The sequence below is a fragment of the Apodemus sylvaticus genome, chromosome 10 (assembly GCF_947179515.1).
Source record: "Apodemus sylvaticus chromosome 10, mApoSyl1.1, whole genome shotgun sequence".
Taxonomy (NCBI): domain Eukaryota; kingdom Metazoa; phylum Chordata; class Mammalia; order Rodentia; family Muridae; genus Apodemus; species Apodemus sylvaticus.
The window spans coordinates 14,535,605-14,560,363 of NC_067481.1; the positions used below are offsets into that span (position 1 = coordinate 14,535,605).

A 24,759-nucleotide genomic window follows, 5' to 3' on the forward strand; every position below is an offset into this window, starting at 1 on the left:
TCCATACAGTTCAAGTTCTACAATGTCTCATCAGAAGACCCAGGTCTAAAACTGTAGTATCCATCACAGTGATCACTAGTCACAAACAGCCATTTATATCTGCTAGATGTAAAAATCCAATAGTTCTCAGCCTTTTGGCCAAAATCAAGCACAGAATGCAAAGTTCAGTTCCTCAACCTCATTTCAAGCATGTAACAGCCATAGTGAGAAACATACACTGCATTAGAAACATAGCTACAGAATGTTAACTGTTACCAAAACATCTATTAGCCATGGCTACAATCAAATGTATCATTGCCCAAATACTAAAGGCACATTTAAATAAATATTCCTTTATTAATAATACTTAAGAGCCCCGCCTGTCCTTTCTGCTGGGACAGATTCTTGCCAGCTGCACTCAGGGCATTTGAGAACCAGCTGCACTCAGGCATTTGGAGCACAGAGAGGCCTGAGAGCACAGTGCGCCATGTACAGGTGGAGTAGGGAGATAGCTAACCTCCCAGACTGTGGAGAGGCCTGAGAGCGCAGAGCTGATCCTGGGCCACAGAGCTACATACACAAACACCACCACAGGAGAGCTGGTCTCCCAGGAGTGCCTACATACCTGTGTGCACAGAGAAAATGGGAATCCCAGGAGTATAGATACATGGGCTTGCAGGACAGACAAGCCACAGTCCAAGACATCAAGACCAGCTAACTCCAGAGAGAACCAAATGGCAAAAGGCAAACACAAGAACATTACCAACAGAAACCAAGGCAACATGGCACCATCCGAACCCAGTTCTCCCACAACAACAAATCCTGGATACCCCAACACACCAGAAAAGAAAGAGCTAGATTTAAAATCACATCTCATAATGCTGACAGAGGACTTCAAGAAGGACATAAATAATTTCCTTAAAGAAATACAGGAGAACATGGGTCAACAGGTAGAAGTCCTTAAAGAGGAAACACAAAAATCCCATAAAGAATTTCAGGAAAACACAAACAAACAAGTGAAGGAACTGAACAAAAGCATCCAGAATCTAAAAATGAAAGTAAAAACAATGAAGAAATCACAAAGTGAGACATCTCTGGAGATAGAAAACCTTGGAAAGAATTCAGGAGTCATAGATGCAAGCATCAACAACAGAATACAAGAGATAGAAGAATCTCAGGTGCTGAGGATTCCATAGAAAACATTGACTCAACAGTCAAAGAGAATGCAAAATGCAAAAAAACTCCTAACCCAAAATATCCAGGAAATCTGGGACACAATGAGAAGACCAAACCTAAGGGTTATAGATATAGAAGAGAGCAAAGATTTACAACTTAAAGAGCCAGCAAATATCTTCAACAAAATTATAGAAAACTTCCCGAACCTAAAGAAAGAGATGCCCATGAACATACAAGAAGCCAACAGAACTCCAAACAGACTACACCAGAACAGAAATTCTTCCCATCACATAATAATCAAAACACCAAATTCATTAAACAAAGAAAGAATATTAAAGGCAGTAAGTGGAAAAGGTCAAGTAACATCTAACTATCAGAATTATACCAGACTTCTCATCAGAAACTATGAAACTATGAAAGACATCCTGGGCAGATGTCATACAGATCCTAAGAGAACATAAATGTCAGCCCAGGCTACTATACCCACCCACCTATTGCCACTTGATATTTGACAAGGAGCTAAAAACATCCAGTGGAAAAAAAAGACAGCATTTTTAACAAATGGTGCTGGATGAACTGGAGGTCCACATGTAGAAAAATGTAAATTGACCCATTCTTATCTCCTTGTACAAAGCTCAAGTGCAAGTGGATCGAGGACCTTCACATAAAACCAGAGACACTGACACTTATAGAGGAGAAAAGGGGGAAGAGCCTTGAACACAAGGGCACAAGGGAAATTTTCCCGAATAGAACACCAATGGCTTACGCTCTAACAAAAAGAATTGACAAATGGGACCTCATAAAACTGTATAGCTTCTATAAGGCAAGGGACACTGTCAATAGGACAAAATGCAACCAATAGATTGGGAAAAGATCTTTACCAATCCTACATCTGATAGAGGGCTAATATCCAATGTATACAAAGAACTCAAGAAGTTAGACTCCAGAGAGTCAAATAACCATATTAAAAAATGGGGTACAGAGCTAAACAGAGAATTCTCAACTGAGGAAACTCAAATGGCTGTGAAGCACCTAAAGAAATGTTCAGCACCCTTAGTTATCAGGGAAATGCAAATCAAAACAACCCTGAGATTTTACCTCACACCAGTCAGAATGGCTAAGATGAAAAACTCAGAAGACAGCAGATGCTGACGAGGATGTGGAGAAAGAGGAACACTTCTCCATTGCTGGGAGGATTGCAAGCTGGTAAAACCACTCTGAAAATTAGTTTGGCAGTTCCTCAGAAAATTGGACATAGTACTACCTGAGGACCCAGCTATACCACTCCTGGGCATATACCCAGGAGATGCTCCAACATGTAATAAGGACACATGCTCCACTATGTTCATAGCAGCTTTATTTATAATAGCCAGAAGCTGGAAAGAACCCAGATGTCCTTCAACAGAGGAATGGATACAGAAAATGTGGTATATCTACACAATGGAGTACTATTCAGCTATTAAAAGCAATGAATTCATGAAATTCTTAGCAAATGGATGGAAAGTGTCATCCTGAGTGAGGTAACCCAATCACAAAAGAACACACATGGAATGCACTCACTGATAAGTTGATATTAGCCCAAAAGTTCAAAATAAACAAGTTACAATTCACAGACATCATGAAGCACAAGAAGAAGGAAGACCAAAGTGGGGGTACTTTGGTTTTTCTGAGAAAGGGAACAAAATACTCACAGGAGCAATTATGGAGACAAAGTGTAGAGCAGAGACTGAAGGAAAGGCCACCCAGAGACTGTTCTACCTGGAGATTCATCCATAAACAGTCACCAAACCCTGACACTATAATGGATGGCAAAAAGTGTGTGCTGAAAGGAGCCTGCTATGGTTGTCTCGGGGGGGGGGGGGGGGGGGGGGCCCTGCCAGAACATTACAGTTACAGAACCAGATGCTAGCAGCCAACCACTGGACTGAGCGCTGGGTCCCCAATGGAGGAGTTGGAGGGAGGATCGGAGGAGCTGAAGGGGTTTGCAGCCCCATGGGAAGAACGATGATGTCGGCCAACCAGATGCCCCAGGGCTCCCAGGGACTAAGCCATCAGCCAAAGGGTACACATGATTCCAGTCGAAAGTGTGGCAGAGGAATGCCTTGTCAGGTATCAGTGAGAGAAGAGGTCCTTGATCTTATGAAGGCTGGATAGATACCCCAGCGTGAGGAAATCAAGGGGAGGGGGGAGGGGGGAGTGGGTTGGGTGGAAGGGCATCTTTTTGGAGGCAGGGGGGTGAGAGGATGGGTTGGGGGTTTTCTGGGAGGGAGAAACTGGAAAAGGATATAACATTTGAAATGTAAATGAAGAATATATTCAATAAAAAATTTAAAAAACAATAATTCACTATGTGAATCCTAGTCACACTGATTCCAACAATCATAGATTTTCTAAGAAAAAAGGTACTGACTAGCTCCCTGGCAAGTCCCTACTCCCAAATCAGACAACAAGATATTTATAGTGTGTAATCTGCACATAGAATGGAGTTTGACAAAGCAAAAGATTCCCCTGATATTTTAGGATAACACAGAGTAAAAAAAAAAATTAATAATCTTCAAATTTAAAAAAAACAAAAACAAACAAAAATGTTCAAATAGATAAGGCAACAGAGCAGGTTTTCATTGTACTCGACTGCCCTCTGCTGGCTGTGCTAGTAAGTTGCATGTGCAAAAGAAATTCTAGCTACACTGGGAGGCCTTTTTAAAGGGCACAGAGAATATCAGCTTTCTACCACAATACATTCCTGAAAACCACATATGAAGAGCATCATTGTAAAGCAAAGCACATTTTCCATAAAGACAGACTATGACTATATTCGTCATTCCAAACTAAAAGCTACCATCAAATAGTCCATGGAAAACCCTAATGAAAGCAAACACGCAAAAACTATAGTCCCTTGTAATCATTTAAAGTAGGGTAATTATTCTCCAAGTCCTTTCTTATAAGCATGAATACATATATCATTTAGCTGATCTAATAAAAGTTAAAGGATAAGTTCCAATTGATATAAAATTAGCCTAAATTTTATGTTAAAATGTATGTATATATCATGTTTCAACAAAGCTAGAAGTTTTAAATAATCTAGACTCCTTATAAAATGATACATAAGGAAAACTAAAGAAATAATTTCCCACCAACAAATTGAACTTATCTACAATAACCAGAAGTGATATGCTTCCTCCACTGTGAAGTAGTATTCGGAGGTCAGAATTTATTACACTTTAATCCCCTTCAGTCTCTGTCTTAGGTTTATAACCACTGTGATGAAACAAACACCATAACCAAAAAAATGTGTAGAGGAAAGGGCTTCTTCTATTTGGCTCACACTTCCACAGCACTGCTCATCATCAAAGGCAGTAAGGACAGGAACTCAGGCAGGGCAGGAACCTGCAGGCAGGGGCTGATGCAGAAGCCATGGAGGGCTGCTGCTGACTGGCTTGCTCCCCATGCTTGCTCAGAGTGCTTTCTTTCAGAACCCAAGGGAAGGTACCACCCATAATGAGCTGGGCCATCTCCCATCAATCACTAATTAAGAAAACATTCTACTATAGAGGCATTTTCTCAATTGATTTGCTCTCCTTTCAGATGAGTTTAGCTGTGTCAAGTTGATATGAAACTATCTATCCAGTGCACCCTCTCTTTTTGTACAGTTTTAACTAGAAAACTTTAAATAATGTAATAATATTTTTATTGAGTGATTTACCTTCATATAGGCATAAAGTATTTTATTTTAAGAAGCCAAAAGTAGTAAGGCTGAGGCGATAGTTTAGTTGTTAAATTTTATGGTATACAAATATGATAATTTGAGAGTTTATCCCAACCACCACATTAAAACACTGGAGAGGCAACACTGAAATTCCAAGATTTTGGAAGCATTGACAGACAGATATCATCATCTTACTAGCCAGCCAGCCTAGCCAAGCAGTGAGCTCCAGGCTCAGCAACAGACCCTAGTTTAGTGATAACCCCGTCTCAAAAAATAAAGTAGAAAGGGATTGAGAAAGACCCAGCATCCACCTCTGGCCTCCACATGCACAAACACACACATGCACAAGCCACAAAAACATGGGCATACATCCACACACATAAACAAAGTCAGCAATAGTAACACCCGATTTTTAATTACACTCTCCAATAAAAAAAATAAGTGGTATTAAATAGGTATTCTTTTCCATCTTGTTCTATCCCAGATTCCAAGTAAGCCTTGGAGACAAACTATCAGAAATATCATATTGCACTGAAAAATTACAGAAATAATAATACTCATTTTTAAAATTCAAAATCCCTTTCATAGAATTGTAAAAATGCAACCTGAGAGCTTTATATTCTCTTTGAGATAGAACATGAAAAAATACAGAAATGACATGAAGTAGTATCTACACATTACCTACACAGCTGCAAATGTACGTACAGCACAGTGCAGCACACTGTGTCCTCGGACCCTAGAAAGTGGAATTAACTAATTCCCTTGAATGAACATGTCTACAAATCATCTCTGAAAATCTTTCACCAATTTGGAGGCTGGGGATGCAGAGCGGTTGAGTGCTTGCCTATTTTGCAGGAGGTCCCGCATTTGATCCCCAGGACCACTTAAGTCCATAAGCACACTCCAGGAGGTGGAAGCAAGGAGATCAGAAGCTCAAACTCATTCTCAGCTACTTGGAAAGTTCAAGGCCATTCCTTGATACATGAGCTCCTGTCTCAAAAACAAACAAAAATAATAATCACAACAACCTCATTTGATAGTGTGCAGTTACAAACAGAACCTTTCCACCTGAGTATCAATTTGCTTTATTTGGAGAATACACTCAGGCTTCTAGAAGTTGAAAACGGTCGATGACTAGTAGATTTGAGACTCCTTTGGAAGGACAGTCAAACTGTCAAGTAAGTCCTTGAATGGACTGTGACAACAGCAACCACCAGGCCACCAATGGGAGTGGCCGCAGCTGATACTCAGTAATTCCTATGTTGTTTCACTTTATCCTGACACTGAGTTCCATACAACCTCATCTTACAACATGATGACACTTGTGTTTAAAGTAATTAGGTAATTTACCTGAGGACAGATGGCTGCCAAGTTATCAGAAGTAGGATTTTAACCAAGGCAGACCAGGAAACAACTAACAACTAAGGACAAAGGAATCTGTCCAGATTTCTGGAGTGGCACAGAGTAAATCACAGACAAAAGGGCTGGAAAGGTGGCTCAGTGGTTAAGAGCACAGGCTGCTTTTCCAAAGAACACAGATTCAGTTTCTGGAACCTACAGGGCAACTCTTATGCACATATAACTATAGTGCCTGGGGACCTGACTGGGGACCTCTTCTAGCCTCTACAGGCACTGCATGCACACTGCACATAAGCTAGGCATGCAAGCAAAACACCCATATACATAATATTACATGAATACAAACTTTTAAAAAAAAATGAAATTACTGTTTTCTGCCTAAGCTACTTGTAGATAAGAGTATCCTAGAAACACAACCCGTTCCAGTACTAGACACTGCTGAAAAAGCCCTGTGGGCTCCTGAGACTGCTTGTATATACAAGTGTTTTATACCTCTATGAACTTTTTAGAACTTTATACATCTTAAAATAGCCCATATATACTATTTTAAACCATCATACAATATATTAAATCAACAAATAATCCCACAAATAGAGCAATTCATCTTCTAGGAATCCATTATAGTCTAAAACAGATGAAGTGTGTACATCTATTCTTGATACTAAAACTGATGAACTAGTATCTTTAAGAGCTGGGCCAAACTAACAGCCAAAGTTGTTTACCTCCATCGTATCTCATGGAAATCATATTTTAAAGCCCCAACCACTATCTGAACATCTGTGTTTTAATTCATACCTATGTGTTTGTTACCTTTGCTCCTTCTGCCTCTGGAGCAAAACCTAGGCCTCTCCACACAGCCCTGCAGGACATGGCACTTCCTCTTAGAATCTGAATGACAAGCTCTCCTTAAAAGGTAGCTATCTCCATATTATCTGATTATACTTGATTAAAACAAATCCCAGGTATGTTTCAAACCAAGAAACACAATGAGCTAGGCATTAAGGTGTGAACCAAAGCATTCTTTATAATAATAAAGAATGGAATGCAGTATACTTTTAAAAGCTACGTGTCAGTGGTTTTGAGACCTAAGTAAAAACAGAGAAAGTTACAGAGCAGCCCTAACACTTCGTAACTTCTTCCCCCACAGGCACAGGCGTGGAGTGTCCATTAGAGACAGCATGTGCCAATTGTCTCTGGATTTCCTCTCATGAGGAAAGTGGGAAAGAAAGAACATAAAATCCTTGGCCTTTCATTCTGCATACTCTACACTGAAGCTTCCACAAGTATTCACAGCTTTCTACACTAAGATAAAGTCTGCAGTCATAATGTATGGTTACACAAGACACTTGATAAAGTCTAGGAACAGCAGGATAGGTTCTCTGTTTGTGACCTCATAAGCCTTCAACCATGATTTGCTGAGAGCTATGTTTTCATTTGGAGACTCAACTATAGAAAGATCCACTTCCCTGTTTCCATGATTCTCAGCATTCAGTTCCCTGTGGCTACATGAATCATGAAAGCTACTTCTTCAAAGTCAACAAAGGCTACAGCAGTAAGACCATGCTGACACACAAGGAAATCACCATTGCCATTCTCTATTGACTAGAAACAAGTCACAGGCCCTGCCCATGTCCATGAGGAGGAAATTATACAAAGAATATCAGGAATCAAGTTCTGAGGGCTACCTTAAAGACACCCATCATAAAAATAGGTCAAATACAACTACAGTATTTCTTTGTCAAGAAAAAAGCCAGATTCTAAACACAAAAATATAATAGCAGAATTTTGATAATAATACCATTTAGTTCAGTGGGTCCTAAAAGAAAACATGGGTAATAATGTGAATGTTACCCAAGAAATATGAAAAAAAGCAAGCAAAGGAGAAACTGAGGACTGTTACTGGAGTTTTTGGTGTAAAATGCTAAATATACTAATGCATGCTGCATTTGGGGGGACAAAAAGGAAGCGTGATAACAAGAGCTAGGATGTGGCCTCATAATCCTTCTAGGGAGTCTGAAGCGAGGCTGCTACAAGCCTACAAAAGAATAAAGGTAAAGGAAGGTGTCATCTCTCCTGAATAGGGATCCTAACAAAAAGGCTTCAAAAGGATTCTGCATCTTTAATAATATAAAAAGGCTAGGGCACAAACAGCATAATCTACAATGCCATTAGAAATGCTTCACACACAAAAAGGTCTAAGTAAAGCGGGGTTTTATAAAGTGATCAAAACAGAAACACTAAGGGGGAGATCTTTTAAGATTAAAGAGGTTTTTCAAAGGACAAGTTGAAGTGGCTGTAAAATTTATGAGGCAGCATTAAACTTCAGTTCTAAGTAACAATAAATTATTCACTATAAAAACATACATGTGTCAAATATTATAAGCCTCTTAAACTTTTTAAAACAATTTCTTACAGAAGTTATTAGATGTAGTAGGTCAACATTAACAGATACCAACTTCTTCGTTAGCACAGTATGACCACTCGGAGTAAAGGTGCTGCCTTAGACGAAGGTGAAAGTGAACGCGGGGCCTGGTGGGCTCCCCAGCTCCACAGGGAGTGAAGGCACACATGGAGTCAGCCTTCAAACCAATCTTTGTAACTTTAGCCAAAATAAATATTAGTTTTAGTTTTTAAATGTCTCCATGTATGTAAAATGACAAATATCCATTAAGTAATATTTGTATGATTAAAACTTCAATAAAATTTAAATGTTAAAATAAATGAAGCCATGATTATTAAAAGAGTACAAAATATTAAGAAGTACCTCATGACCCTAAGTGACCATCAACCTCATGGCACTGGCCTTTTGGCACGTCCTTTCTGGCTCCTTCAGTGCTGGGTCTCAGTGTGCACAGGCATCTTTATAGTGCATGACTATGCGTCCTCCACCATTTTCTAAAGTCTATCCTTCCCTCTTCATTTTCTAAAAGTTCAATTTTAAAATTCTTTTGAACCATTACACCTGCCTTATTATAAGGTCTACCTTTTACCTACCTTATAAGGTCTTTCTTCACAGTGAATTAAATATGTAGCAGTAACTAATAACCAAGCATACAGGTAACCCAACTGAATGAATATAATGACTTGGAAAATTTCTAACATGCTTCCATTTGCTATGAGAAATTGAAAATAAATCACAAATATGAAAAACACAATTCCTACCTTAAAAAATTGGACTACCACAAAAGACAGACATTAAATATTTGCAAAGGGGAGGAGTGCAACAGAGAGTCATGGGGCCTACAGGAAGAAGTCCCAGTGTCACCGGAACTGGCTTGGCTGTGAGGCTGTGAGGCTGGATGGGACTGATGACAGCATCAGACAGACAGCTTTTCATTTGCTTAACGTTTAATCAATAACATGCCGTAATCAAGTAACCATCTGTCATTAAAATTCATTTGTTATAGATAGCAGTGATGGTTAATTCACAGTTAGGTGGATAAGATCTGGAATCATACAGGAGATATTCTTCTGAGCATATCTGCAAAAAGATTTCCAAAGAGACTTAACTGAAGGGAAGTCCCACCAAAATATGGGCAGAGTCTCCCATGGGCTGGGCTAACAAGGGAGAGAAGCAGAACACCGACAGCATACACAGTGTGACCAGACAGCTCCTGCTCCTGCTAACAAGCCTGCACTGAAACGACAAACTCTGTCCCCTCACACTGATCTAGAACAAGCCCCTCCCTTCTTAAATAGCTTTTATCAAATATTTTGTCCCAGCGGTAAAAAAAAAGTAGCTAATACAGTGGACCAAAAGACAGATTACTTCTTAATGTGTAGATTTTGTTATGTTTTCATTTTGCAGACAAGTGACTGGGTGATACATAGATATTATTAGCACTGGAGCTAGAGAGAATTCGGCAGTTTAGAGTTCTTGCTGCTCTTTCAGAGGACCCTATTTTGGATCCCAGCAACCAAGTCGGGAAGCTCACAACTGAAAGTTACTGCAGTTCAGGGAATCCATTTCCCATTTCTGGTTACCCCTTGGGGACCCCACAGATGTCATATATTCAACAAAGATGCATACACATAAATAAAAATAAATCCTTTTTTAAAAAGAATATTTTCACTGTATTTTTCTCAAAATTTATTTTGTGGTCCAAAGAAGAAAATGTCCATTACCTAGACTCCTGTTAGGTCTTTCTGATCCTGAATCCTTCTTTTCTGCAGATATCAGTCTTCACAAGCATCTACACAATGGTACATGCCTAGTACAAGAGAACTATGTGTGCACTTTTCCCATACATCTGAAACAAGTTATGGGTCACAGCCATAGGACTGCAGCAGGCCACAGGTAAGTGACAACGCTGCCAAACCTGGCACTTCTGCAAACTCATAACAGCCCTTCCCTTCTTGAATTTTTTGATCCATATATATTATATATACATGTAATAGTATATATATATATATGTACACTAATATATATAAGCTTTATACTTACAGAAAAATACTTGTATATAAGTATTTTTACTGTACAGAGAAATATATATATATTTCAGAAAATATATGTATGTTTCTGAAAACAGAAAAATACTTTATTTTAAAGTATGTTTAAAGAAAAAGGTTCATACTCACTAATGCATACAAAATATAAAACTCAGTAACAGCACACTACAGCAATAGAGTGACCGATTATAACTACTTATCTATAATATATGACCCCATGGCTAGCTTACAAAAAGATTACCAGATTTTTACATTTTTAGGAAGACCAAAAAAAGAACTGATTATTAATATTGACAGATCCAAAAAAATCTTGAAGACACTATTCTTCTTTTATGGCTTCTCCATTCTCATTTGCTACCTTTTTCTTATAAAATTATTTCATGGACTCTTTAGTTGTATTCAACCATTCACCCCCTTCATAATATCTCAAGTCTAAAAGACACACCATCAGACAACATCTACAGTGGATGCACTTTCAATTACAAATAACATTTCCACATTTAATAAGAAATAGATGAAAGAAATTACAATGGACAAGAAAGTCTGCTTTTTTAACAGAAACAAGTTTATAAAATTAAAATTACCAAAATAATGGCCAGAAGTGAAATATAAAGTGTGGTACATGTCAGCTGACACTATCCAATATTTTAACATTTCAAGAAACTCCAATGTCAACAGGAAAAATCAAAATTTAATAAAAAACAAATTTTAATGTCTCCCTCTTAAAGGCCAAAAATTACACGGCAATAATAACAGTCTTTTGGTACATTTTTATAACTTATAAGTTTATTTTTATTTGTATGAAAAATAGGCTTCATACTCTACTAAAAAGGCAGTTGAATTGGGTCATATTTATATTCTTACTTCGTTAAATGAAAATAGTGAGCACCACTCAGGGGTTTGTGGAAGGAGAGGTGTTTACGCAGAAGATGCAACATGGCTGTGGGCAGAATGTTACATTTGTTGATAATGCTGTCCTAAAGGAAAACATGTAGTTGTTGTGATGGTTAGAATATGCTTGGCCCAGGGACTGGCACTATTAGGAGGTGTGGCCTTGTTGGAGGAAGTGTCTCAACTTGAGGGTAGGCTTTGAGACCCTCCTCCTAGCCATGTGGGAGCCAGTCTTCTCCTAATGGCTTCAGATGAAGATGTAAAACTCTAAGCTCCTCCTATTCCATGCCTGCCTGGATGCTGCCATGCTCCCACCTTGATACCTTGATGATAATGGACTGAACCTCTGAACCTATAAGCCAGCCCCAATTAAATGTTGCCTTATAAGAGTTGCTTTGGCCATGGTGTCTGTTCACAGCAGTAAAACCTTAACTAAGACAGTTGTGTTACTTAAGATTCTCAGGCATACTTTCCAAACAACAAAATACACACACACACACACACACACACACACACACACACACACACGGGGTGGGGGAAGGGAACAGATATTCCCTTAAATGGCTTAAAATGTAACATAATCTTAACTATGTAGTAAATTTTAAAGCCTGTTATTTTTACCTACCTAACATCTACTCAACATTAGTGAAAATATAAAGTAAACCAAATCCTTACTACTAAAAAAGAAAAAAAGCTTCAATATATGAACCAGTTGCAAAAGAAAAGTTTTTCAAACCTTAAAACATAATGTCTTGGCGTACCTGTGAGCATCACTTGCTGACAGCACGAGTGTGTGGTCCTCTCCAGAAGATTGCCATGAGTCACTCAATCTCTGCTCACCTGGCTCCAGCTCACCCATTACCCAGTCAGGTAACTTCTCTGGGCTTGAATCTTTTGGTTGTGCTGGATTTGGTTCATCAAAATAGATGGACTGGTTTTTAAATATCAAAGAAATCATTCTTACAAAATGTTACTATAGAAAACACACTTAAAATTTCCATCAATTTTTAAGTTTGGCAAAAGCTCTTCGAATATTCAGTTTAAATTCCATGACAGAGAAATATATAAAATTTATCATTCAATACATAATACATCATGAAATATTAAATAAGATGGTTAATATATTTACTTTTCAGTTATGTTCTACTATATAAGAAACCTAATGAACAGGATAATTACCCAGCAGGTAAATCTGGGATAATTATTTCTTTAAGGAAGTGCTATTAGATTTATAGCAGTGGTTCTCAGCCTTCTCAATGCTGTGACCTTTAATACAGTTCTTCATGTTATGGTGACGCCAACCATAAAATTATTTTGCTGCCACTTCATAACTGTAATTTTTCAGTTATGAATCATAATGTAAATGTTTTTGGAAACAGATTTATCAAATGGGGCATGACCCACATGTTAAGTATCACTGCTTTATAGTTAAATGGAAAACTTTTTAAATTATGTCCTACTCTTTTTATCCCTGTAACAATCAATCTGCACATGTGAACACACAAATACACAAAATAAATATTTGGAGTGGCCACAATTAAGACGTGCCAGAAATTAAAACTAAAATTAATAATCCCTCGGTGAGGTGGGAAATACAAAATCAGAAGCATGGGATTTGGTTCCAACCACAATGCTCACTCCTTGGGAGGCCAAGACAAAGCTCCAGGCTTTCTTATTATCATCTGTAAAATAAAGCCCTTCCCTACAACTCTATGAAATTGATAGTGAATGGAAAAATAAGACACTATATTCATATCTTGAGATGTAATATACTTCAGAAAATAATCTATTTTAGACACTGAGATGACATAGCCCATTAGTTTGAATAAGCCAGGCTGTGTAATATGCTCCTAAAGAAAACTCTACATGAGTAACACTTAACTAAGTCAACACAGAAATCTTCAAGGGGCTACTCTTCAGAAAATAGTACACATGACCCTCTATTGTAAATAGAATGGAGGATGATTTCTTCTTTGGTGAGATACAATTTTCTTGCTTACATACTGCTTCTCTTTCCATGGTTTGAGTTATCTACAATAAACCATGGTCTGATACAGTAAGTGGAAAATTCCATAAATAAGCTTTAAATTGAGTGCTAGTCTAAGGTGCTATAATAAACTCTTATAATCTCTGTTCCTCTATCTCCTGCAAAATCTCTGTGTGTGTGTGTGTGTGTGTGTGTGTGTGTGTGTGTGTGTGTGTTTTGTGTGTGTATATGTATTCAACTACAGTTAGGCATATATCATACTCAAAAACCACACAAACAAAAGGACAAATTTATGTTTACAAGGATCAAGACAGGGACAATTCATCAACCAGCAATAAAATAAGTTCCTTGTAACAAAGAAGATAATAAATAAAGCAACAATAGAAAACCACTTTTAAATTCTAACTACTGTTTCAACAGACTAGAAAATTCCAACAGCCATTAAACAGATATATATTAAATAACATAGTAACAAATTAATAAGCTAGAATTTACTGAAGTATTTAAATATTAAGAGTCAAATTTGAAAATTAGTAAGTAATTAAGGTCAGCTTTAAAATTTGTTTTTATATAATGGAATCTAAGTGAGTAAAATATAACAGAATAATGTATCTAGTGAAAATGGGAAAAAATGAGTGAGAAAAAAAGTTTTAACTTATGTATTGTGTAGCACATATATCTCAGTATTACTTCCATACCCAAAGGGATGATAAATCACACTCACTTTTAAAGAAATGAAAGTTATTGCGGTCACTGGTACCTACCATGTATGATGGTAATGTTTTCAGCGTTCCTGGCTCAGGGCGGTGTGTAAAAGGGCCTTCAAGTACTCCTCGCCTAAGCATATGCAGTAACAGCTTTGCATACAGGTTTCGATTCTTCCTACCCATGAGTCCAGATCCTGTTCCTGAGGGCTCACACAGCTTTCTGATCCAAAGAGCACATCTCTGCCGTTCTGTAAGTATATAAGAACTATGTGAAACCTAATGTTCCAATGATAACATTAAATTATAAAGGCCCTTATAATTTATAATATAATATAAATTATAAGTACCTACTCTAATCTAGAGCAAGGGTCAGCCAACTTTTGTGAAGGGCCCAACTGTACATGCCTCAAGCTGTCTAGGCCATGTAATTCCTGGCTTAGCTTACTCTAGCCACCTTACCAAGAAAGCATTAATAAACCATACACAAGCAAATGGCTACATTCCAATAAAAATTTACAGGAACAATGGAAAATGGGTGTAGGCTGGACAACAGACTGTCTACTACCAGGCTAGAGTGTAACTTTATTAGTTACTTGCAGTTGGGCAACACAAATGTAAACACGTTTTTTTGTTTTTTGTTTTTTTCATAAAAAAAAGACTCCTATAAGCTATCTTTGAAAGTTAATAAAGATCTCTGAATACTACCAAACATGCTTTTAGGTAAAATTTTGTTGCAATTTTGCAGCAATAAAATTACTTTCAACATACTGAAAAAGCCATTTCTAGCTCCTAATTATACAAACATACAAAAATAAGGCACAACCTCTGACTACCAAGCAGTACATACTGTCCACAAAATTAAATCCAAACATTTTATCTATTAAAGCCAATAATTTCAAGGGATTTGTAGCTGATTTAAGGTTTTCTTTTACTATCTCTAAAATAATTGAGTACTATTTATGTGTAATTTCATGAAATAATTATCCTTTTAAAAAGTCTACCTAAAAATGTAGCAGTTTAATCCACATATAATGACCCACTGAGTGTATTATCTTGCTGTAACACAGGATTTTTTAACTCTCACAAATACTACTCTGATATTTTTATCAGTCTAACTCAATTTGTGGATTATACATATTATACAAATCAGTAATCTTTTGGCTTATAAAGGTCGTGTTCATTTATTGTTTTTTAAAAAAAAACACTAAGGCTGGATTTACCACTTTGTAATGTCACCATAAGTATGAGGGGTAGGCCTTTTTTTTAAGTATGTATTTTTGCTTTGAAAATTATATGATCACCAAACAAACTTTATGAATATCCAATGTACTTTATGCAAAAAGAAAATACAGAAGTGGAACTGAGAAGCTTGAGCAAATAGTTGGAAAATATGTGTTTTCTTCATGTCTTATACCAAACTGGCATCTTCCTCATAGTCAATGTACACACTATGGTTACAATTGTAACACACAATGTACACACATTGATTAGTGGGAAGCTTGGTTCTCTATTTAAAATGATAAGACAAGCCCACTGTCAGATTTAACTGTAACACTAGATGAGCTAGCTGGTACACATTTCTAATTCTTTTTTTTTTTTAGATGTATTTATTTATATGTAAGTACACTGTAGCTGTCTTAGGCACTCCAGAAGAGGGAGTCAGATCTCATTACAGATGGTTGTGAGCCACCATGTGGTTGCTGGAATTTGAACTCAGGACCTTTGGAATAGCAGTCAATGTTCTTAACCACTGAGACATCTCTCCAACTCCCACATTTCTAATTCTTAAATAGGATATGAGTTGCTACATGTTTATTATGAAATAGTAAAAGTTATGAATGTTACCTATAGACAATGTGTTTGAATCTATATTTAACCTAAAATTTATTTTTAAATGAAGACAAAATATGAGAATGGTTTGATTTGAGATACATTTATAATAGGAAATTCTAATATAAACTTTCTTAATTGGCAGATCCAAACCCCAAAAAAAGTAAAAAATAGTAATTATAAAGTTATGGAATCAAAGTAGGTGTCTGTCCATCAGTAGGAAAATGAATTTTAAAAATATGTTATGTATATACAGTATGATTTTATTCAGACATAAAAGCAAAATCATGTCATCTATAGGAAAATGAAATGAACTACAGATGATGATGATGATGATGATGATGATTATGCTAAGCAAATCAGACCAGATTCAAAAAGACAAATATCACATATTTTCCCTCATACACAAAATCTAGACTTAAAAAGACCACATGGAAAGGAAAGGAAGAGCAGCAGCAGGGGGTAGGCGAGGGAGGATAGTAAAGGGAAGGGCCATAGCAAAGTAAATACAATGTTCACACAGGGCTGGGGCTGTCATCATGAAACCCATTGCTTTGTACAATTAATTTGTGGTAATTTTTAAAAAGTAGTGACTATCAGAAGACGATGTACACAGAAGTCATCTTGGTCAGCCCATTTGAAGGAACTGGAAGCCATGAGATGGGAAGAGTGACAGAGAAAGGAAAGGCTGAGGACCCACAAGGCAGAGAAAGAAGCAGAAGGCAGTTCAAGGGAAGGCTAGAGAAGGTTCACATTGAACTGCATGATGCAGTGCAGTGGCTGAGCAGGGGGCATCACCCTGTGTCACACTGTCTCTCAGGATAGCTCCTATGATCAGTCTGAAGGATTATGTCAGTGCCTCACTTTGGACATAAGTCCACTCAGATATCTCATAGAAATGAGAACTTGGAAGAAATAAAAACCACAGCTTCTTGGCCCAACTTCACATTCCCTACTCAACGCCTGCCAACCCTGAATTTCCTTCATAGTCAATATGACCCTCACAGCTTAGAGATCACTTTAAACCCCTATATTCTATAAAACTGCCCTTTGATGCCTTAAATAAATGTAAATGACTATTGTGAAACAAAGACTCTGGTTCCAAAAATAGGGATAATAGGACAGAAATGAGGAGTATGACCGCAGCAAATGTCATTTCTAGTTGCTCATATCAGTTAATCAATCAGAGGCAGAGGTCACAGTGGCTTCAGAAATGTGCGTCATTTCCAGAGGAGGAGGAGGACAGTGAAGAAGCAGAAGTCCCTAACTTTGTGACTCCGTGCTTTACCTCAGGACACATGACACATCATCACATCTCTAAGCCAAAGCTTAGAGGACACTGGCACTCAAGCTTTCTTGATGCTCGAACAGTTCAGTGTACACAGTTCTACATCAGTGGTAAAAACTAGAGTCAAGGAACTTCTTTTAAAAGGGAATTTCAACATTAGTTCCATTTTGATGGTTCACTTGTATAACAGTTAACCTTATTGAAGAGACTTAGAATCTCTTCTATGGAAACACATTTCTGGGTGAATTTATGAGGGTGTTTCCAGAATGATTTAACTGAGGAAGACCCATGCTGCGGGTGGGCAGCACTACTCCAAGGGCTGGAGGACCCAGACAGGATAAAGGGAAAGGCAAGCTCAAAGGGCAGCCACTTCCCTCATCTGCCTGACGGTAGAGTCAATGTGACCAGGCTCCTGCCAACATGACCTCCTACCCTGACAAGCCCTAGCCTCAGACTGTGAGCCACAAGTTCTTAATTTCCATCTGACAGGATTTTGTCATAGCAAAGATAAAACAAGTAATAGCTAATACAACTGGTCAGATTTCATAATATTATTTTTAATTTTAAGAATACAATGTCAGCTACATATGCTGGCACACGCCTATAATCCAAGTGCTGGGAAGGTTGGGGCAGTTAGATTGCCAGGAGGATATCCTGGGCTATATAGTGAAAACCAATCCAGCCAGGACTACATAGCAAGAATAGCTCAAAAGCAAGTAGAGGCTAGTTTCAAGCAAATTTCAAACAAAGTAATCTTACCTGACCTGTGGGGTAATTTTAGAACAAAGGGCTTCATATCTACCACAAAGTGATCAAATTCTGCATCTAGCTTCTCCCATTTTTCTTCTTCACTTCCCATTTCCACAATCCTGTCTGTGAAAGAGTTAAAATTAAGCATCAAGTATCTGTATGAGAAAAGCCATGAAACTATGATTAAAATACATTAAAGAAAGCTTGTCAATTAAACACCAGTCCTCCTTAAAATGACTGCTATACAGTGAGTTCCAATCAAAATTCAGGGACATTTGTTGCAAATACGGACATGCTAATTCTAGAATGTATGAAAACATAATAGAATCAGCATAGCAGCAACAATTTTGGAGAAGAAAAAAATCAGAGGACTCATATCACCTTATTTTAAGATATGTTACAGTAGTCAAGACATTATGGGACTGCCTAGAGACCAAACAGACCAGAAAAACAGAACAGAGAACACAAAATGGACCAATACAAATAGGGACCCCTGATTTTCAACAAAGGCATAATCAAAGAAAAATATCAGTTTTTATAATAGACAACGCTATAACAATAATGCTATACTATATGTGTAAATTAACTCTAAATTAACAGTGAACCTAAGTGTAAACTGTAAATACTGAAAATAAAGAAAAAGATCCCCATGACTTTATTAAGGCAAAAACAGAATTATCTACAAAATAAAAAAACTGTAACACAATATTAAACTTCAACATACACACACACACACACCACACCACACCACACCACACCACACCACACCACACCAAAAAGAAAAACATGGTCCTGCAGGCTTTGATCTGTAAAGACTCTATTAAGACACTGAGGAAATAAACTAGAGACTGGGTGGGAATGCATGAACTCCTGACTTCTTAAGCACCGGCCCTCTCTAGCTCTCTCTCTCGCTCTTGCCTTCCCTTCCCCCTCTCCATGTGCTCATGGCCAGCCTCTACCTCTCTCTCTCCTCTCTCTCCTCTCTCCTCTCTCTCTCTCTCTCTCTCTCTCTCTCTCTCTCTCTCTCTCTCTCTCTCTCTCTCTCTCCTCTCTCTCTCTCCCTCTCTCTCCTCTCTCTCCTCTCTCTCTCTCTCTTCCTCTACTACCCTCATAACTCACCTCCACATGCCCTAGAATAATTCTATTCTATATCAAAAAATAATAATAATAAGCAATAAAAACATAAACTTCAATCGATAGCGCACTGAGTGGACGGAAAGGTGTGTAGGGTTGTGGCTCAGTGCTGTATGCTGGAAGGTCCTGGGTTCAACAGTTAGCACAGAAAAAAATAGTATTAATTTAGAAAATATGAGTAACTCTCAACATTTAGCCAGAAGAATAAGAACATCCAATAAAAATACTGACAAGGACCATCCTTCTGACAGCAATCAGTTATAAATTTTAAAAGAGAGTAAAAAGGGTGAAAATAAATAAATCTGAAGTATCAGAAGTGATGGTTACACCAACTACCCTGTGGTCACTGCAAATTGTATACATGATTTTAAATACAGTATTGAACCCTCAAACATGCCCAAATTCTATGTGTCAGTTCACATTATATTTTACATCAATCCCTTGACCAAAGAAGAAATACAAATAATGACAATTTGTGTACATAAAAATATGTTCAGCCAAAACCATACTGCAATACTCCAACACAACACAAGGACAGTCAAAACTCAGATAAGCAATGCAAAGTGCTGGTGAGGGTGGAGAGCACAGAACTCTCATGTATTGCTGGCCAGAGTGTGAAATGACAGGGACATTCCAGAAATAATTTGCCAGTGTCTTTCAAAGCTAATCATGCACCTACCATATGGCCAAAGAAATCTCAAAGGAAATGCAAAAGCTATACTCACACAAAACGTGCATATGTGGTGCTTACAGTAACTGTTTAGAAAAATCAACCATAGAAATAGCCCACAAAGTGTAGTATAATCATGGATACTAACACAGCAACCAAGAATGAATGCTGATCCACAAAACAACTCCAGTGAAGAAACGACTATGTGACAAGTCCATTGCTATGATATCAGGTCCTGGGAAAGGAAAAACCTTCAGCAGTGAGAAGAATCAGTGGGTCACAGAGGTCACTAGTGAAGGACAGTTTGAATAGAGAAAAATGAGTACCAAAAAAACCCCTCCATTGGGGATATTCTATACATGAATTGTAGAAGAGACTGAGAAATCTGTACTATACAAATTCACTAAACTGTATACCAAAATCTTAAAATTCTTAAATTCCGGTGGCACAGAGCTTAGGCTCCAGTCCGGAGGCCTCTGGCGGTAGCCCTCAGACCTCTCCGCTTCCGGATCCAGATCAGCCTGGGCGGCAACACCACATCTCCAGGTCCTGGAAGAGGCAAAAGGGGCTTCCGGGCGGCCAGCGGGGAGAAGTCGGTGTGCTCAGGTGAATCCAGCAGGCCCCAGCGGGAGCCTTCAGGTGCCTGCTTTGGGATCTGAACAGCCTGGGCCACAGCACTCGGTCTCCAGGAAGTGAGGGAGACCTGGTGAGCACCCAGAGGCCACCTGGGAAGGGGCAGCTTGGACTGGTGAGTCCAGCATTGACAAGGCCAACTAACACCAGTGAGAACTAAATGGCAAAAGGCAAACCCAGGAACGTCACTAACAGAAATCAAGGCAATATGGCAACATCTGAACCCAATTCTCCTTTACCAGCATGTCCTGGATACCCCATCACACCAATAAAACAAGATTCGGATTTAAAATCACTGGTCATGATGCTGGTACAGGAACACATGAAGGACATACTTAAAGAAATTGAGGAGAAAATGGCTCAAAAGTTAGAAGCCCTTGCAAGGGAAACACAAAAATCCTTGAAAGAAATCCAGGAGAATACAAAAGCCAATAATGAGGAAACGCAAAAAACACTTAAAGAAATACAGGAGAACTTTGGTCAACAGGCTGAGGTCATGAAAGAGGAAACACAAAAATCTCTTAAAGAATTACAGGAAAGCACAAACAAGCAAGTGAAGGAGCTAAGCAAAACCATCCAGGATCTAAAATCAGAAGTAGAAACAACTAAGAAAACTCAAAGGGAGACAACTTTGGAGATAGAAAGCCTTGGGAAGAAATCAGGGGACATAGATGCAAATATCAACAACAGAATACAAGAGATAGAAGAAAGAATCTCAGATGCTGAAGATACCATAGAAACCATGGACTCAACAGTTAATGAAAATGCAAAACGCAAAAAGCTTGTAACCCAAAATATCCAGGAAATCCAGGACACAATGAGAAGACCAAACCTAAGGATTATAGGCATAGATGAGAGTGAAGATTTACAACTTAAAGGGCTAGCAAATATCTTCAATAAAATTATGAAAGAAAACTTCCCTAACCTAAAGAGAGAGATGCCCATGAATATATAAGAAGCCTACAGAACTCCAAACAGACTGGACCAGAACAGAAATACTTCCCGTCACATAATAATCAAAACACCAAATGTACTAAACAAAGAAGGAATATTAAAGGCAGTAAGAGAAAAAGGCCAAGTAACATATAAAGAAAGACCTATCAGAATCACAGCAGACTTTTCACCTGAGACTATGAAGGCTAGAAGATCCTGGGCAGATCTCATGCAGACTCTAAGAGAACACAAATGCCAGCCAAAACTACTATATCCAGCAAAACTCTCAATCACCGTAGATGGAGAAACTAAGATATTCCATGACAAAACCAAGTTTACCCAATATCTATCCACAAACCCAGCCCTACAAAGGATAATAGGAGGAAAACTCCAATACAAGGAGGGAAACTTCACCCTGTAAAAAGCAAGATAGTAACCTTTCATCAAACCCAAAAGAAGTTAACCAATCAAATTTAAAAAATAACGTCAAAAATGACAGGAAGTAACAATCACTATTCCTTAATATCTCTTAACATCAATGGACTAAATGCCCCAATAAAAAGACATAGACTAACTGACTGGATACGTAAACAGGACCCTACATTTTGCTGCTTACAGGAAACACACCTAAGGGTCAAAGACAAACACTACCTTAGAGTAAAAGGCTGGAAGACAATTTTACAAGCAAATAGTCTCAGGAAACAAGCTGCAATAGCCATTTTAATGTCAGATAAAATTGACTTTCAACCCAAAGTCATCAAAAGAGACTCTGAGGGACACTTCTTGTTGGTCAAAGGAAAAATACAACAAGAAGAACTCTCAATCCTAAACATCTATGCTCCAAATGCAAGGGCACCCTCTTTCGTAAAAGAAACTTTATTAAAGCTCAAAGCACACATTGCACCTAACACAATAATTGTGGGTGACTTCAACACTGCACTTTCCTCAATGGACCAATCAGGAAAACAAAAACTAAACAAGGACACAATGAAACTAATTGAAGTTTTGGACCAATTAGATTTAACAGATATATATAGAACATTCTATCCTAAAGCAAAAGAATATACCTTTTTCTCAGTACCTCATGGTACCTTCTCCAAAATCGACCATATAATTTGGTCACAAGACAGACCTCAACAAATATAATAAGATCGAACTAATCCCATGCCTCCTATCACATCACTATGGAGTAAAAGTGCTCTTCAATAGCAACAAAAACAACAGAAAACCCACATGCACGTGGAAACAGAACAATATTCTATTCAATGATACCTTGGTAAAGGAAGAAATAAAGAAAGAAAGACTTTTTAGAACACAATGAAAATGAAGACACAACATACCCAAATCTATGGGACACAATGAAAGCAGTGCTAAGAGGAAAACTCATAGCCCTGAGTGCCTCCAAAAAGAAAATGGAGAGAGCATACATTACCAGCTTAATGACACACCTGAAAGCCCTGGAACAAAAAGAAGCTATTTCACCCAGGAGGAGTAGAAGGCAGGAAATCATCAAACTCAGGGCTGAAATCAATCAAGTAGAAACAAAGAGAACCATACAAAGAATCAACAAAACCAGGAGCTGGTTCTTTGAGAAATTCAACAAGATAGATAAACCCTTAGCCAGACTGACCAAAGGGCAGAGAGAAAGTATCCAAATTAACAAACTTAGAAATGAAAAGGGAGATATAACAACGGAAACTGAGGAAATCCAAAAAATCATCAGATCCTACTACAAGAGCCTGTACTCAACACAACTGGAGAATCTGGAGGAAATGGACAATTTCCTTGACAGATACCAAATACCAAAATTAAATCAGGACCAAATAGATCATCTAAACAGTCCCATAATGCCTAAAGAAATAGAAGGAGTCATAGAAAGTCTTCTAACCAAAAAAAGCACAGGACCAGATGGTTTCAGTGCAGAATTCTATCAGACCTTCAAAGAAGAGTTAACACCAATACTCTTCAAACTATTCCACAAAATAGAAACAGAAGCAACACTACCCAATTCCTTCTACGAAGCCACGATTATGCTGATACCAAAACCACACAAAGATCCAACAAAGAAAGAGAACTTCAGACCAATTTCCCTTATGAACATCGATGCAAAAATACTCAATAAAATTCTTGCCAACCGAATCCAAGAACACATCAAAACGATCATCCACCATGATCAAGTAGGCTTTATCCCGGGAATGCAGGGTTGGTTCAATATACGGAAATCCATCAATGCAATCCACTACATAAACAAACTCAAAGAAAAAAACCACATGGTCATCTCATTGGATGCTGAAAAAGCATTTGACAAAATTCAGCATCCTTTCATGCTTAAAGTCTTGGAAAGAACAGGAATTCAAGGCCCATACCTAAACATAGTAAAAGCAATATACAGCAAACCGGTAGCCAGCATCAAACTAAATGGAGAGAAACTTGAAGCAATCCCACTAAAATCAGGGACTAGACAGGGCTGCCCCCTTTCTCCTTATCTTTTCAATATTGTACTTGAGGTATTAGCTTGGGCAATTCGACAACATAAGGAGGTCAAAGGGATACAAATTGGAAAGGAAGAAGTCAAACTATCATTATTTGCACATGACATGATAGTCTACCTAAGTGACCCAAAAAACTCCACTAGACAACTCCTACAGCTGATAAACAACTTTAGCAAAGTGGCAGGTTATAAAATCAACTCAAGCAAATCAGTGGCCTTCCTATACTCAAAGGATAAGCAGGCTGAGAAAGAAATTAGGAAAATGACCCCCTTCACAATAGCCACAAACAGTATAAAGTATCTTGGGGTGACTCTTACCAAACATGTGAAAGATCTGTATGACAAGAACTTCAAGACTCTGAAGAAGGAAATGGAAGAAGACCTCAAAAAATGGGAAAACCTCCCATGCTCATGGATCGGCAGGATCAATATAGTTAAAATGGCCATTTTGCCAAAAGCAATATACAGATTCAATGCAATACCCATCAAAATCCCAACTCAATTCTTCACAGAGTTAGAAAGAGCAATTATCAAATTCATCTGGAATAACAAAAAACCCAGGATAGCTAAAACTATTCTCAGCAACAAAAGAAAGTCTGGGAGAATCAGTATCCCTGACCTCAAGCAATACTACAGAGCAATAGTGTTAAAAACTGCATGGTATTGGTACAGTGACAGGCAGGAGGATCAATGGAACAGGATTGAAGATCCAGAAATGAACCCACACACCTATGGCCACTTGATCCTCGACAAAGAGGCTGAAAACATCCAATGGA

The 24,759-nt window shown here is 38.0% G+C and overlaps 1 protein-coding gene across 1 annotated transcript in view; it reads right to left on the minus strand.

The window, feature by feature from the left end:
* The window catches only part of Cep112 (centrosomal protein 112), a 468,121-nt gene that overhangs the window by 434,730 nt on the left and 8,632 nt on the right, over positions 1–24,759 (minus strand). Inside the window, 3 exon segments of the mRNA XM_052196570.1 lie at positions 12,322–12,491; positions 14,312–14,502; positions 18,132–18,245. Of these exon segments, the coding sequence (XP_052052530.1) occupies positions 12,322–12,491; positions 14,312–14,502; positions 18,132–18,245 (475 nt within the window).